Raw genomic sequence first — 16,533 nt, 5'->3', positions numbered from 1 at the left:
ATGTTCTTACGAAAGCAATATTTTACTCTGAAGTTGGAGAGCATGTATTTTATCAAAAGTGAGCACAGATCAGCTTTCCCCACGTCCACCAGGCCTAACAGGAGACATCTCACTGGACAGCCACCCACCACTGGGTGGTTGCCTTCTGCATGTGGTATACACAGGAAGGCAAAGATAGGAAGGATTGTTTGCAATATTATGAAACACTCATTGTCAGAGTTTACAAATGACTTTCTCATGTTTCCTTCTTCCTAGACCCCTTTACACTGGGGTGGAAGAATCTCTCAAGACCGGGAAACACCTGAGGATGTGGGGTGGAAACCTGCATGAAGCCAGGGATCTGGGTTTTAGCCATTCTTGTCCTCTCACTGTGGCTTCAGGTGCCTGGACTGTGTCTCCCAAGCCTCTAGCCCTGTGGACAGTCAGTGGTGTGCTTTGTTTGTACCGCTGGCCAAGTAGACAGCCTAGTAAAGCCAGACCGAGAGAGAAGGAACTAAGCATGTGACTTAAGTTTCCACCAGCAGACACCGCCCCAATGTGTGCTGTGGGCGGGGTCAGCCTGACGAGCAGCAAATACAATACTGTGGTTTTGGTTTCTGTGCTGAGCACAGTATTTTCCCTTCTTAACTCTGAGCTTCTTGAGGATAGGAACAATATCTTACTTATCTTTGTATATCCCTCGTACCCAACCCGGTGCTTGGCACAAAACAGTGTATAGAAATGCATGTGTTACTTTTTTAGGATAAAGAAATGTTGAAAGCCATATAGAGCAAGTGACTTATAAGTCTTATCATATACACTGTGGTCCAGAGTACATTTTGGGCTGAAGATCGTGGCTGGTGGGGTATTTCATATTTTAAATGTGAAATGTAAAAAACTTTTTCCACCTCCAGTCCCATTCCCCAGTGCTGCGAATAGAATTTGGCAGACGACTAGGTGCTTACTCAGCATTGCCCTTTCTGTAGCTGTCCCTGACAAGGGACAGTATGAATCCTAGATCCAGTCAGGGTTAGTAAGAGAGCCCTGCCTGGGTAGCACAGTTGGTTCGAGTGTCATCCTGATAAGCCAGCATTGCAGGTATGATCCCCAGTTAGGGCATATACAATGTGCATAAATATGTGGAACAACAAATCAATCTCTCTCTCTCCCTTCCTTTCTCTCTAAAATTAATCAATCAATTATTTTAATAAGCTTCTGCCCCCCATTGACTTGAGAAGGGAGAGAGAGAGAGAAGCATCAACTTGGTGTTCTACCTAGTTCCATTTAGTTATGTACTCATCAATTGCTTCTCATTTGTGCCCTGATGGGGGATCATACCCATGACATTGGCACATGTGAATGAAGCTCCATCCACTGAGCCACTTGGCCTGGGCAATAAATAATTAAAAAAAAAAAGATTATTAGTGCCTGACCGGTGGTGACACAGTGGATAGAAAATTGACCTAGAATTCTGAGGTCCCAGGTTTGATACTCCAAAGTCGTCAGCTTGAGTGTGGGGTCGCCCAAGGTCACTGGCTTGAACCCGGGGTTACTGGCTCAGCTTGAGCCCCCCTCCCCTAGTCATGGCACATATAAGAAGCAATCAATGAACAATTAAAGTGAAGCAAATGCAAAAAAATAAATAAATAATAAAGTGAAGCAAATGCTTCCCTCTCTGTCTCTCTCCCCCTCTCTAAAAAAGTCAACAATAACAACAAATTTTCGAGAGATCATTTGATAAGTAAAAAATGATCTAGCAAATTGATATTGGACTAGATTATTTGAGCAGGTCTCCCTTTTTCTTAAAAGTGAAGAATTTGAGCCTGACCTGTTGTGGCACAGTGGGTAACATGTCGACCTGGAGTGCTGAGGTTGCTGGTTCGAGACCCAGGGTCTTGAATGGTTAAGACACATACTAGAAGCAACTGCGAGTTGGTACTCCCTGCTTCTCCCTCTCCCCTGCCTTTCTTTCTCCTCTTTCTAAAAATCAAGAAATAATTTTTTTTTTTAAAGTGAAGAATTTAGGCCCTGGCCGATTGGCTCAGTGGTAGAACGTCGGCCTGGCGTGCAGGAATCCCAGGTTCGATTCCCGGCCAGGGCACACAGGAGAAGCGCCCATCTGCTTCTCCACCCCTCCCCCTCTCCTTCCTCTCTGTCTCTCTCTCCCCCTCCCGCAGCCGAGGCTCCATTGGAGCAAAGTTGGCCCGGGCGCTGAGGATGCCTCTGTGGCCTCTGCCTCAGGCGCTAGAATGGCTCTGGTCACAACAGAGCAACACCCCAGAGGGGCAGAGCATCGCCCCCTGGTGGGCATGCCGGGTGGATCCCGGCCCGGCGCATGCGGGAGTCTGTCTGACTGCCTCCCTGTTTCTGGCTTCGGAAAAATACCAAAAAAAAAAAAAAAAAAAGTGAAGAATTTGGTAGCAGGTTGTTTAGCCCTCTTTTGAGTCACACTGTAATTAACCTTGGAGATCATGTGTGTTTTTTTGTTTGTTTGTTTGTTTTTTTGCATTTTTCTGAAGCTGGAAACGGGGAGGCAGTTAGACTCCCACATGCGCCCGACTGGGATCCACCCGGCCGCCCACCAGGTGGCGATGCTCTGCCCATCCGGGGGGTCACTCTGTTGCGACCAGAGCCAGTCTAGCGCCTGAGGCAGAGGCCACAAAGCCATTCCCAGCGCCCGGGCCATCTTTGCTCCAATGGAGCCTTGGCTGCGGGAGGGGAAGAGAGACAGAGAGGAAGGAGAGGGGGAGGGGTGGAGAAGCAGATGGGCGCTTCTCCTGTGTGCCTTGGCCGGGAATTGAACCCGGGACCTCCGCACGCCAGGCCGACGCTCTACCACTGAGCAAACCGGCCAGGGCCAGATCATGTGTTTTTAAGGGAGGATGGAATGATTGACTAGATAGATGCTAATCTTGATCTTAGAATACATACTGCATTAAATTATACCAGGAACTTTCACAGAAAAAGTTTTTTGTTTTTTTTTGTTTTGTTTTTTAAACTACTGCTATTTATAGGAGAGTCAACACCTTGTTACCAGATGAGTCTAAAGAACACTGGAACATTAAGTATTTCTGCTTGGATGTGAAGAAAGTGACATAACCCTTTCCTGTCTGAGGGGCACTCTGCTCTTTACTACTCAGCTGTGTGTGTTGAATCCTCTTCTCCCTTTAATAAACCATCTTCCCCCTTTAAACCTACTGTTCTTTCCAGTATTTTTTTCTTACGGGAATAAATATTGGTACAAACCATTTTGGTGGAGTGTGAGCAGATGACCAGAAAGAGGAGGATGAGAGAGTGAAGTGGTGTTTAAAATCTATAATTTAATATGCTAAAATGTTTATTTTTATTTTTTTTAGGATAAGGAAACCTGTGTGGGTACCAACAATCAGAGCTACATCTGTGACACAGGACACTGCTGTGGACAGTCTCAGTGCTGCAACTACTACTATGAACTCTGGTGTAAGTCCCTGCCTGGGGGTTTCTTGGTGGCCCAGGGTCCCGGTTACTGCCTCTGCCTGTTGTGAAACCTTGGACTAGTCAACCTTTGTATCGTTCTCTTCCGGGCAGTGTTGGGAGGTAGAATCAGCTCCAGGCTCCTCTGTAGAGGAGGAGTGCTCTGATGCTCTGTAGACATTGTGGAAGGAAGACTGGAGAAGGGTCTGCAGCTTCTTTTTTTTTTTTTTAAGCGAGAAAGAGAGATAGAGGGAGAGAGAGGGACAGACAGATAGACAGGAAGGGAGAGATGTGAGAGACATCAACTCGTTGTTGTAGCACTTTAATTGTTCATTGATTGCTTTCTTGTGTGTTCCTTGACTGGGGGGCTCCAGCTGAGCTAGTGACCCCTTGCTCAAGCCAGCGACCATGGGGTCATGTCTGTGATTCCAAGCTCAAGCCCGCGACACTGTGCTTAAAGCTGGATGAGCCGGTGCTCAAGCTGGCGACCTCAGGGTTTCAAACCTGGGTCTTTGGTGTCCCAGGTCGACACTCTATCCATTGTACCACCACCTGGTCAGGTGGTCTGAGCCTTCTTAAGTGGCCATGGTCACCAGGCCTGCTGCAGAAACTCCTGCCTGGGTCTTCTTTAATGCTCTCTTCAGTGTGTGCCGAGCAGTGACAACCACTTAGCTCTTCATAGTGGCCATCCCAGATTCCTAGGCTTGCTGTCTTTGTGAAGAGAGGTTGCAGCAGCCAAGCTGCTGTGAGTGCCGGGCTGGGCCCTGTGAATGGCTGTAAATCCGTTTTTTAAATAAGAACTATAAGGGTCTAGAACTTCCCATGGAGCATCAAGTGTTGCCTCTGTTTCTGAGGGTCCCTCTCAAATGGGTAATGTTTCCGTAGCTCTTTGCCTGCAGAGCCCTCCTGAAGAGAGGGGGGCCCTGGTGCTTTTGCCCCAGCTCTCGACCTGAAGTGTCTAGAGGCTTTTCCAGTGCACCTCCCCTGTACTGTGAGCTAAGTGCCCTGCCGAGACACTCCTTGTCTTGTCTGGTTGTGGCCGGGACCAGTAGCACCTTCCAGAGTAGCACAAGGGTGGTGACACCGCTATGGTCTTCAGGGAGTGACCTGGCTTAAAGACTTCACTAACACACTTTGTAGTCTCATCTTGGTATTCAGACAAGACACTGTAAGGTGCTAGATGAAGAATGGGAGGACGGGAGAGCCCTTAGGGCAGAGAGTCCCCAGGTGACCAGCACTGCATTGGTTCTCACGACCAGTGAGGAAATTATAGACTTTTTTCCCAGATAATTCTAAGCATCCCTTCACTTCCTGCATTTGGAAACAAGCTTTGGGCTTGATTGCAAAACCATGCTCCTACTGCCACCATCACACCTGCCTCTTTTTTCCCCTCTCCTTTCTGACTTCCTGTTGCCCCCACATCAGTGATATGGTCAGAAAGCAGCTAGAAGGGCTATTATCTGGTATGGAAAGGAAATAAACTCTTGTCTGGGAAGACTCCCTCTAAATGCAAATGGATCTTATAGGCAGGAGGACCTCTTTTCACCCTGGTCCTTCCCCTCTGAGGACTGAGGGACCTATTCGCCTTCACCTGTCCTTCTGAGAGTGCCCAGGGCAGTCAAGTGCAGACTCCTCCTCCGAGGAGAGGACGGGACTCAGGACACATCCTCCCCCCACTGCACCTGAGTCTTTTTTTTTTTTAAGATTTTATTTATTGATTTTATTTATTTATTTTTTTTTGTATTTTTCTGAAGCTGGAAACGGGGAGAGACAGTCAGACAGACTCCCGCATGCGCCCGACCGGGATCCACCCGGCACGCCCACCAGGGGCGAAGCTCTGCCCACCAGGGGGCGATGCTCTGCCCCTCCGGGGCGTCGCTCTGCTGCGACCAGAGCCACTCTAGCGCCTGGGGCAGAGGCCAAGGAGCCATCCCCAGCGCCCGGGCCATCTTTGCTCCAATGGAGCCTTGGCTGCGGGAGGGGAAGAGAGAGACAGAGAGGAAGGAGGGGGGGGCTAGAGAAGCAAATGGGCGCTTCTCCTGTGTGCCCTGGCTGGGAATCGAACCCGGGTCCCCCGCACGCCAGGCCGACGCTCTACCACTGAGCCAACCGGCCAGGGCCTATTTATTGATTTTAGAGAGAGGATAGAGAGAGAGAAAAGGGGGGAGAAGCAGGAAGCATCAACTCTTAGTAGTTACTTCTCCCATATGTGCCTTGATCAGGGAAGCCCAGGGTTTCGAACCGGTGACCTCAGCATTCTGGGTCGATGCTTTATCCACTGCGCCACCACAGGTCAGGTCCCCCACCTTAGTCTTCATGTATATAGGCAACCACTAAGGAGGCCCAGAATTGTTGCTATTTTAGAAGGGGTGGGGCTTAGGGACTTAATAGCGAACACCAAGTGCCAAGCAGGTGGACAGACTCTGTTTAAATGTTTTAAAATGCAGATAACCACAGGGTTCAAATTCTCCCTCCCACCCCTTGTTAAAACAAAAGTCCAAGCTGGGTTGCCAAAAAGCCACAGAGCTGACAGTTTGTTTTTCTGGGGCCTGGCCCAGGCGCATCAGTTGTGGAAAGGGACAGAGCCGATGGCCCCATCTCAGATTGACAGAGCCTTCTGGGCTGTTGGCAGAGCAGACTCAGTAGCCACCAGAATTGGGTCACCGAAGCCAGGGCAGGGTGGTGGGATGGCGGGGACAGGGTGACCCAGATGGCAGGGAGGCATTCTGGGAACCAGGCACTTCACCACAAGGGCTTAGAAAAAGCCAGAGGAAGAGCTGCACGAGTGGCTAATTATCTCTGCAGTTATGGTCAGTTGGGGGAAGCGGGAGGCCAGACAGAAACCAGAGTCTGGAGGAGGAGAAAAGGCTACCATTATACCAGTTGGCGCATACTTTCCAAGTTCTGCAGGGACGGAGATTGTAGAAGCAAAACTTTCCTCTCATCTGTGCCCAGAAATGACTTCGTGGTCAGGAGAAGCCAAGCCCAGCGAGTGTCCCACCCCTCTGCGACTTCTTTGGTTTTCCTCCTTTTTAGGGTCTTGGCCTGTGCCTGATGTGTACAGAGAGAGGTTGAATGTTGGAATGAGCCCTTTCAGTTCTCATCAAAACCTCACTTTTTGTGGCCTTGAAGCCTCTTCCTTCTGATTACCTCTAAACTTTAACTAAAATGTGAAAGTAATGGGTTTGGGTTATTCCTTTTTGTCTCTTAACTTTGGAAGGAAAAAATCTCAGCCAGAAATCCTTGGCAGAGGACCTTCAAGGGGGAAAATGCCATCTCCACCACCCCTTTACTTCCACTAAGCTGAGTTTTCCTGTGTGCTGAGGGCACACACGCACACACACACCTGTACACAGATACAAGCACAGACAGACCTTGAGCTTCAGCCAGCACCCTTTCTTCCATGTCTTTTCGGTCTGTTGTGACCCAAGCCAGCAGTCATTACCGGGCCTGCGTCAGACAGCAGGCCAAGGGTCTGTTTTCCCGGTGCACTGGTTGCGGCTAAAGGACCTGGTCTTTATGATTATTATCAGCCGGCACATTTTTATGTCACTTGTACTTGAACTATTCATCGATTCATCTATTCCTTCAGCAAACCCTTATTCCAGTGGTTCTTGAACGTTGGCAAGCGTCTGAATTTCCTGGAGGGCTCATTAAAACACAGTTTTCTGGGCCCTACTCCCAGAGTTTTTGATTCAATAGGTCTGAGGTGGACCCGAGAATTTGCAATTCTAACAAGTTTCTACTGGATATTCTGGCCTCTTCTGTGTTAGAAACCGTGGGCAAATATAAGTCTTGCCATCAAGAAGGGCATCTCCTAGCAGAGAGAGGAAATAAGACAAGATGCCCCGGATTTATAATGCAAAGTAGAGAATGGGATGTGTTTGCCAGAACTGCTGTGAATGCTCCGGAGAGTTTGCTTTGGCTGGACAGCAGTGAGGCAGTTTTCGTGGAAGAGGTAGCATTTGAAGTGGGCCTTAAAAGATAGATAGGCCCTGGCCGGTTGGCTCAGCGGTAGAGCGTCGGCCTAGCGTGCGGAGGACCCGGGTTCGATTCCTGGCCAGGGCACACAGGAGAAGCGCCCATTTGCTTCTCCACCCCTCCGCCGCGCTTTCCCTCTCTGTCTCTCTCTTCCCCTCCCGCAGCCAAGGCTCCATTGGAGCAAAGATGGCCCGGGCGCTGGGGATGGCTCTGTGGCCTCTGCCCCAGGCGCTAGAGTGGCTCTGGTTGCAACATGGCGACGCCCAGGATGGGCAGAGCATCGCCCCCTGGAGGGCAGAGCGTCGCCCCTGGTGGGCGTGCCGGGTGGATCCCGGTCGGGCACATGCGGGAGTCTGTCTGACTGTCTCTCCCCGTTTCCAGCTTCAGAAAAATGAAAAAAAAAAAAAAAAAGATAGATAGGCCTGACCAGGTGGTGGCGCAGTGGATGGAGCATCGGATTGGAATGCGGAAGACCCAGGTTCGAGACCCCGAGGTCGCCAACTTGAGCGCGGGCTCATGTGGTTTGAGCAAAAGCTCACCAGCTTGTGGCCCTGGCCGGTTGGCTCAGTGGTAGAGCGTCGGCCTGGCGTGCAGGAGTCCCGGGTTCGATTCCCGGCCAGGGCACACAGGAGAAGCGCCCATCTGCTTCTCCACCCCCCGCCTCCTTCCTCTCTGTCTCTCTCTTCCCCTCCCACAGCTGAGGCTCCATTGGAGCAAAAAGATGGCCCGGGCACTGGGGATGGCTCCTTGGCCTCTGCCCCAGGTGCTAGAGTAGCTCTGGTCGCGACAGAGCGACGCCAGGATGGGCAGAGCATCGCCCTCTGGTAGGCGTGCCGGGTGGATCCCGGTCGGGCGCATGCGGGAGTCTGTCTGACTTCCTCCCCGTTTCCAGCTTCAGAAAAAATAAAATAAAATAAAAAAAAAAAGCTCACCAGCTTGGACCCAAGGTTGCTGACTCGAGCAAGGGGTTACTCGGTCTGCTGAAGGCCTGCGGTCAAGGCACATATGAGAAAGCAATCAATGAATAACTACGGTGTCGCAACGAAAAACTGATGATTGATGCTTCTCATCTCTCTCTGTTCCTGTCTGTCTGTCCCTATCTATCCTCTCTCTGACTCTCTGTCTCTGTAAAAAAATAAAATTAAAATAAAAAAAACTAATTAAAAAAAAAAAAGATAGGATTTAAACAAAGGGAGAAGGGTAGCATGATTTTCTGGGCAGGGGAACACCATAGACCAGGGGTCCCCAAACTATGGCCCGCGGCTGCATGCGGCCCCCTGAGGCCATTTATCCGCACCTGCCGCACTTCCGGAAGGGGCACCTCTTTCATTGGTGGTCAGTGAGAGGAGCACAAGATGCGGATGCTGGAGCACTGTATGTGGTGGCCCACAAAGCACGGCATTGCTCACGTACAGTACTACTTCCGGTGACGCGGGATGTACGCGTCACGGCTCTGGAAGCGTGTCATATCACTTGTTACGGCTAGCAGTGACAAATATGGAACCGGACATTGACCATCTCATTAGCCAAAAGCAGGCCCATAGTTCCCATTGAAATAGTGGTCAGTTTGTTGATTTAAATTTACTTGTTCTTTATTTTAAATATTGTATTTGTTCCCGTTTTGGTTTTTTACTTTAAAATAAGGTATGTGCAGTGTGCATAGGGATTTGTTCATAGTTTTTTTTATAGTCCGGCCCTCCAACAGTCTGAGGGACAGTGAACTAGCCCCCTGTGTAAAAAGTTTGGGGACCCCTGCCATAGAGCAAGGACCCATGAGAAAGAACAGTATGGATCACAATGGTAACCTTTCCCCTGGGGCTTGATTGGGAAGAAATGGGTAATAATAAGGTGCTAATGTGCACAGAAGTGTCCTGGTGCCAGGCACAAAGTAAGTAAGGTCTTCACCTTAAGGAAACCCTGCTAGGTATGCATATCCCCCCTGTGTCTCTGGAGCAGGGGTATGTAGCTGAGCAGTAGGGTTCGCGCTCCTCACTCCAAAGCCTTCCAGAACGCCAAGTACCAGGCTAGAAGGATGATGGGCCCAGGTCACAGAGGGTCTCAAATATGCATATTTACTTTCCACCTGAGAATGCCCTTTATGGAGCAGAGAGAGCAAAGAAAAACCAAGACCAGGGGAGGCCAGGAGCATACTCAAGGCCAAGGAATGAACTTGGACCTCCCAGTTCTCATCCCAGGGCTCTTTCCACTCACCTGGCTCCATTTTGCAGGGAGAGGTCAGAGTTGGGAATTTCTGCTTCTGAAATAATTTGGGGGAACTTCAATCAGGTATTAGTTTCCCCTGGTTTGGGCTTGAATGAGAAACTGGGGAATGTTTCTAGACAGTGGAATTTCCCTGAGATGACATGAAACAGATTATTAGCAAATCCAGTTAACACTGCACAGATTTTCACATACTGTATTAATGTTCTTGTAAGTTTTAATTTGTCTTAAGATAACCATTGTTGAGCTGCTCTTAAAGAAGGCCTACAGGCCCTGGCCGGTTGGCTCAGCGGTAGAGCGTCGGCCTGGCGTGCGGGGGACCCGGGTTCGATTCCCGGCCAGGGCACATAGGAGAAGCGCCCATTTGCTTCTCCACCCCCCACCCCCTCCTTCCTCTCTGTCTCTCTCTTCCCCTCCCGCAGCCAAGGCTCCATTGGAGCAAAGATGGCCCGGGCCCTGGGGATGGCTCCTTGGCCTCTGCCCCAGGCGCTAGAGTGGCTCTGGTCGAGGCAGAGCGACGCCCCGGAGGGCGTGCCGGGTGGATCCCGGTTGGGCGCATGCGGGAGTCTGTCTGACTGTCTCTCCCCGTTTCCAGCCTCAGAAAAATATATATAAAAAAGAAAAAAAGAAGGCCTACAGCTCTTGCCACTGAGCAAAGGGAAGAGTGTGGAGCTGGGGCCTCCTTCTAAGTCCCAACTGGACCCCCATTCCCTAGTGGTCTGGGCTTCAGGACAAAGACAGGTTGATCAGTAGCAGATAGGCTGGTTTTCCAGTGAATTTAGCCAAGGATAGAACCTAGAAGCAGACCTTGTACTTGCTTCTTTTTTTTTTTTCTGAAGTGAGAAGCGGAGAGGCAGAGAGACAGACTCCTGCATGCACCTGACTGCCCACCTGGCATGCCCACCAGGGGGCGATGCTCTGCCCCTCTGGGGCATTGCTCTGTTGCAACCAGAGCCATTCTAGCACCTGAGGTGGAGGCCATGGTGCCATCCTCAGCCCCTGGGCCAACTTTGCTCCAGTGGAGCCTTGGCTGCGGGAAGGGAAGAGAGAGATAGAGAGAAAGGAGAGGGGGAAAGGTAGAGAAGCAGAAAGACACTTCTGTGTGCCTTGGCTGGGAATTGAACCTGGAACTTTCACATGCCAGGCTGACGCTTTACCACTGAGCCAACTGGCCAGGGCCTGTACTTGCCTTTTTATTTATTTATTTTACTTCCTCACTCTTGCTTTTTTATGGCCATGCCTGTAACAATAGTAATAATAAGCTAGAGAACTTACTCTATACCAGGCATGGTTCTGAATACTCTGCATGTATTAGCTAATTTTCCTCACAATGACCAATTAGGTAGGAGGGCATTATTATCCCCATTTTATAGATGAGGGAATTAAAAAAATGACTGAGGTCACCAAGCTAAGAGATGTGTGAGCTGGGAGGAAACAGGTTGTCAGCCTCTTCTCTTCTCTTCTCTTCTCTTCTCTTCTCTTCTCTTCTCTTCTGTTTGCAGTCGTGCTTCTAGGAAACTTGTCTAGTCTTTCGGGTGATGTGGCAAGTCCTCTGAAGTCCTCATTTCCCAAATCCAGGCCTTTCCCACAGTGGCAGTGGCAGGATCTCCTACTGAGAGTTCAAAAGAGGTCACCCACCGGCGTGTAAAAGAAGAGCTATTTTACAGTGTGCTTTGGCTTCCTAATGAGGAATTTCCTGCCAGTTGGGGAGTGGTGTTTTCCCAAGTTTATTGTGAACTCTGGGGCACATGACTCAGTACCTACATTCGACTGTGATTGTTTTTATAAACATATTTCCATTTTGCTTAGTATGACAAATGCTCCCCACCGTAAGATCACAAATTTATTTATTTTAAAATTCTTGTTACTTATTATTTATTTAAAAATAAATTTATTTATTTTTGCAGGGACAGAGAGAGAGTCAGAGAGAGGGATAGATAAGGACAGACAGAGAGAGATGAGAAGCATCAATCATCAGTTTTTCATTGCAACACCTTAGTTCATTGATTACTTTCTCATATGTGCCTTCACTGCGGGCTTTCAACAGACTGAGTAACCCCTTGCTCGAGCCAGCAACCTTGGGTCCAAGCTGGTGAGTTTTTTTTTTTTCTTTTGTTCAAGCCAGATGAGCCCGCGCTCAAGCTGGCAACCTCGGGGTCTCGAACCTGGGTCCTTCCGCATCCTAGTCCGACGCTCTATCCACTGCTCCACCGCCTGGTCAGGCGAGATCACAAATTTAAAAGTCATGGGGGACTATAATCTATGGGTAGGTGTGTGTTTGGGAAGGAGAGCCTGCTTGTCTTCCCTGTGTGTTTCTCTCATTAAGTTTTTTTTTAAGCTCTTCCTTATTTGTGAAATCTAGCAAAAAGATTTAAAAAATTGGTACAATTCCATAGGGACCAGTCTCGATAGTCTCCCTTTTAAGGTTGTTGGACACTGCTTTGACTAGAATGGCTCCCAGGATGGTCAGTTTTGTAAGGGTCAGACAACAATGCCTTCTACTTTCCATTAAGTGGGGTCTCATTAGGGGCCCCCTCTCCTTTCTATCTCTCTCTTCCATTCCCGCAGCCAAGGCTCCACTGGAGCAAAGTTGGCCCAGGCGCTGAGGATGGCACCATGGCCTCCACCTCAGGTGCTAGAATGGCTCTGGTTGCAACAGAGCAATGCCCCAGAGGGGCAGAGCATCGCCCCCTGGTGGGCATGCCAGGTGGGCAGTCAGGTGCATGCAGGAGTCTGTCTCTCTGCCTCTCCGCTTCTCACTTCAGAAAAAAAAAAAAGAAGCAAGTACAAGGTCTGCTTCTAGGTTCTATCCTTGGCTAAATTCACTGGAAAACCAGCCTATCTGCTACTGATCAACCTGTCTTTGTCCTGAAGCCCAGACCACTAGGGAATGGGGGTCCAGTTGGGACTTAGAAGGAGGCCCCAGCTCCACACTCTTCCCTTTGCTCAGTGGCAAGAGCTGTAGGCCTTCTTTAAGAGCAGCTCAACAATGGTTATCTTAAGACAAATTAAAACTTACAAGAACATTAATACAGTATGTGAAAATCTGTGCAGTGTTAACTGGATTTGCTAATAATGTTTCATGTCATCTCAGGGAAATTCCACTGTCTAGAAACATTCCCCAGTTTCTCATTCAAGCCCAAACCAGGGGAAACTAATACCTGATTGAAGTTCCCCCAAATTATTTCAGAAGCAGAAATTCCCAACTCTGACCTCTTCCTGCAAAATGGAGCCAGGTGAGTGGAAAGAGCCCTGGGATGAGAACTGGGAGGTCCAAGTTCATTCCTTGGCCTTGAGTATGCTCCTGGCTTCCCCCGGTCTTGGTTTTTCTTTGCTCTCTCTGCTCCATGAAGGGCATTCTCAGGTGGAAAGTAAATATGCATATTTGAGACCCTCTGTGACCTGGGCCCATCTCATTAGGGGTCTTTTCTGAACCTTTACTAATACTGCATTATTACCACTAGACCCATTCTGCTCCCAAGTTAGTTTTCTCCCATTTCTGATCCACACAAATAATTCAGTTGTCTATTTTCTTCCCCTTCTGACCTGCCTAATTTTTTTTTTTTTTTTTTTTTAGAAAAAAGCCTTTTTTTTTTCTATTATACTTCTAGTTCAGTGGATCTCAGCCTTTTTCTGAATCTAGGATCCACCGAAGAATCTGATGAACCCTTTAAATCCTCTTGATTAAAAAAGCCTTTAAACTTACTGCATCCGTCAGGAAGTCTAGGTCATGCTGCAGTAACAAACAAGTCCAACATCCTAGTAGACTAAAACAATAGGTTTACTTCTCTCTCATCCTACAGTATATTCATTGCAGGTTGCTTGGGAGTTTTGTTCCTACTTCATCATTCTCCGGGGCCAGATTGACCCTGAAATCACAGTCTGGAATGTTGCCAGTTGCCATGGCAAATGGATGATCTCACATCAGAAAGAAATGTTCTGGTCTCTAAGAGACACAGGTTATTTCCAATCCCAACTCATTAGTTTTGAACCAGTCTGAAAGCTCTATCCAATCCAAAGGGGGCCAGAGAGTTCAATTTATTCACAGGCCCAGAGCAGGGTAAATCCAGTCATATTTGGCCAGTGTGAAAACCAATGCATGAGATTTCTTTCTCCATTTTAAAAGCATGGGTTTTTGCCTGACCAGGCGGTGGTGCAGTGGATAGAGCGTTAGACTGGGACCTGGAAGACCCAGGTTCAAGACCCCAGGGTTGCCAGGTTGAGCGCAGGCTTATCTGGTTTGAGCAAGGCTCACCAACTTGAGCCTAAGGTCGCTGGCTTGAGCAAGGAGTCACTTGGTCTGCTGTAGCCCCCCGGTCAAGGCACATATGAGAAAACAATCAATGAACAACTAAGGTGCCGCAATGAAGAATTTATGCTTCTCATCTCTCTCCCTTCCTGTCTGTCCCTATCTGTCCCTCTGTCTGACTCTGGCTGTCACCAAGAACCCCCCCCCCAAACCCCAAAACAACAAAATAATAAATAAATAAAAATAAAAGCATGGGTCTTTGCCTGAATGGTGGTAGCACAGTGGATAGAGCATTGACATGCAATGCTGAGGTCCCAGATTTGAAACCCCAATGTTTTTGGCTTGAGCACAGGATCATCAACATAATCCCAAGATCGTTGGCTTGAGCCCAAAGGTGGCTGCCTTAAAGCCCAAGATCACTGGTGTAAGCAGGGGGTCACTGGTTCAGCTGGAGCCTCCAGGTCAAGGCATGTATGAGAAGCAATCAGTGAACAACTAAAGTGACACAGCTATGAGTTGATGCTTCTCATCTCTTTCCTTTCCTGTATCTCTCTCTCTCTCTCTCTCTCTCTCTCTCTCTCTCTCTCTCTCTCTCTCTCTCTCTCCCACACACACACAAAAAATAAAATTTAGCCTGACCAGGCAGTGGCGCAGTAGATAGAACGTCGGACTGGGATGCGGAGGACCCAAGTTCGAGACCCCAAGGTCGCCAGCTTGAGTGTGGGCTCATCTGGCTTGAGCAAAAAGTTCACCAGCTTGGACCCAAGGTTGCTGGCTTGAGCAAGGGGTTACTCAGTCTGCTGAAGGCCCGCTGTCAAGGCACATACGAGAAAGCAATCATTGAACAACTAAGGTGTCGCAACGAAAAACTGATTGATGCTTCTCATCTCTCTCTGTTCCTGTCTGTCTGTCCTTATCCATCCCTCTCTCTGACTCTCTCTCTGTCCCTGTTTAAAAAAAAAAATTTAAAAAGCATGGTTGTTTTTTTTAAAGCATGTTATAAAAGCTGAGAAATATTACCTTGCATTATAAAAGTTAAAAGTTGGTTTACCTTTTGTTAAGAAACTACTGAAAAAATAACTAAGTAAGTAAAATATCCTAGAGTTAAATGCTGATTATCTAATGGGAGAGTGTACTTTGTAAATTATCAAGTAACAGAAATATGAAGGATTGTGAGATTATGCTGGGAAAAGTAAGAAAAATATAGGTAATATAAAAAGAGTGTTCAACCCAGAATCTTTTCAGCTTTGAAATACATTTGGAGCCTGACCAGGTGGTGATGCAGTGGATAAAGCATTAGCCTGCGATGCTGAAACCCAGGTCTAAAACTCTGAGATTCCCAGCTTGAGCGTGGGCTCATCTGGCTTGAGCACGGGCTCACCAGCTTGATCAGGGGGTCACCAGCTTGAGCATGGAATCATAGACATGACCCCATGGTCTCTGGCTTAAGCCCAAGATTGCTGGCTTGAGCAAGGGGTCACTCAGTCTGCTGTAGCCCCCCAGTCAAGGCACATATGAGAAAGCAATCAGTGAACAACTAAGGTGCTGCAATGAAGAATTGATGCTTCTTATCTCTCTCCCTTCCTGTCTATCTGTCCCTGTCTGTTCCTCTCTCTGTCTCTCGCTTAAAAAATAAAAGGAATGCATTTGGAGTCAGGCTCTTCAGCAGAAGGCACTGGGCTGGCTGTGCTGCCTTGCTGCCCATAGCGCCACCCTAGGAGGCTGAGAGCTGGGCACACTGAGTGCAGGGGCTCGAGGAGATGGTATAGGATGGCAGTAGGTAGCCAGTTCACTCCTGGAGCTACTTTCTGGCCTTAGCACCGTTCTCTGAGGGCTCCTCTAACAGTGTCTGTCTAGTCTTCAGTCAGCCAGCAGCAGGAGAGGAGTGTAAGTTCAATTAAGCAAATGTCAGTAGTGAATCTGGGAAAGGGGACCACAAGGGAGACCCCTAACTTCAACTTGCGTTTATGTTCTCTGGTTAGGGGTTAGATTTTTCTTTCTGCTGATGGGGAAAGGGGAGAGTCCTCCGCCCACTGCCCTCCACCTGTTGTCCTGCTGCCAGGCCTCCACAGAAATTCCCTTTGAACACGTACATGTCCCGCAAGCAGTTAGGTGCCACCCAGCTTGCCGGAGCCTGTAAAGGTAGTTTTGGGAGAGCTGTTGCCAGGGGCTACACCCTCAGTGTCAGAGGGATCTTTCAGAATATTGTGTTTTGATACAAACAGAAAAAAAGTCAGGATTCTATTCATTTATAAGTTTGTATGTAAGGAGAATGGAGTTAAAAAAACAACACAACAATGTTAACTCAGTCCGGCAAGAGATACATATGGAAATACTTAACAGATTCTTAACACAGATTTATAACTAGAAAGCAGACGATAAAAAATAGATGTAGTGTTTGTAATGGAAAAATATTGAAGTTATTCAGGAATGAGAACAAATGAACAAGAATATAATCTATTCTCACTTAACAACTCACCTTTAAAATTATTTTTCAGATAAATTTTTTAATTTCAAAGAAGTACATGTTCATCTTAGAAAAATTAGGAAATGAATACAAGCAAAAAACCCCAAAACATAACAAAAGAAAAAACCAAGGGAGCTGAAACCAGAAAATCTATTGCCCTGTTGTCCTGGAATAACCTCATGAT

The 16,533-nt window shown here is 48.1% G+C and overlaps 1 protein-coding gene across 2 annotated transcripts in view; it reads left to right on the top strand.

The window, feature by feature from the left end:
* WBP1L (WW domain binding protein 1 like) overlaps nt 1-16,533 on the top strand; it is a 72,818-nt gene that overhangs the window by 47,798 nt on the left and 8,487 nt on the right. For both annotated transcript variants that reach the window (XM_066355963.1, XM_066355964.1), the window contains exon 2: nt 3,336-3,438. In XM_066355963.1, coding sequence (XP_066212060.1) covers nt 3,336-3,438 — 103 coding nt within the window. The remainder of the gene's footprint in view (nt 1-3,335; nt 3,439-16,533) is intronic.

The sequence above is a fragment of the Saccopteryx leptura genome, chromosome 13 (genome assembly GCF_036850995.1).
Source record: "Saccopteryx leptura isolate mSacLep1 chromosome 13, mSacLep1_pri_phased_curated, whole genome shotgun sequence".
Classification (NCBI taxonomy): Eukaryota; Metazoa; Chordata; class Mammalia; order Chiroptera; family Emballonuridae; genus Saccopteryx; species Saccopteryx leptura.
This window is presented reverse-complemented; position numbering and strand designations above follow the sequence as displayed.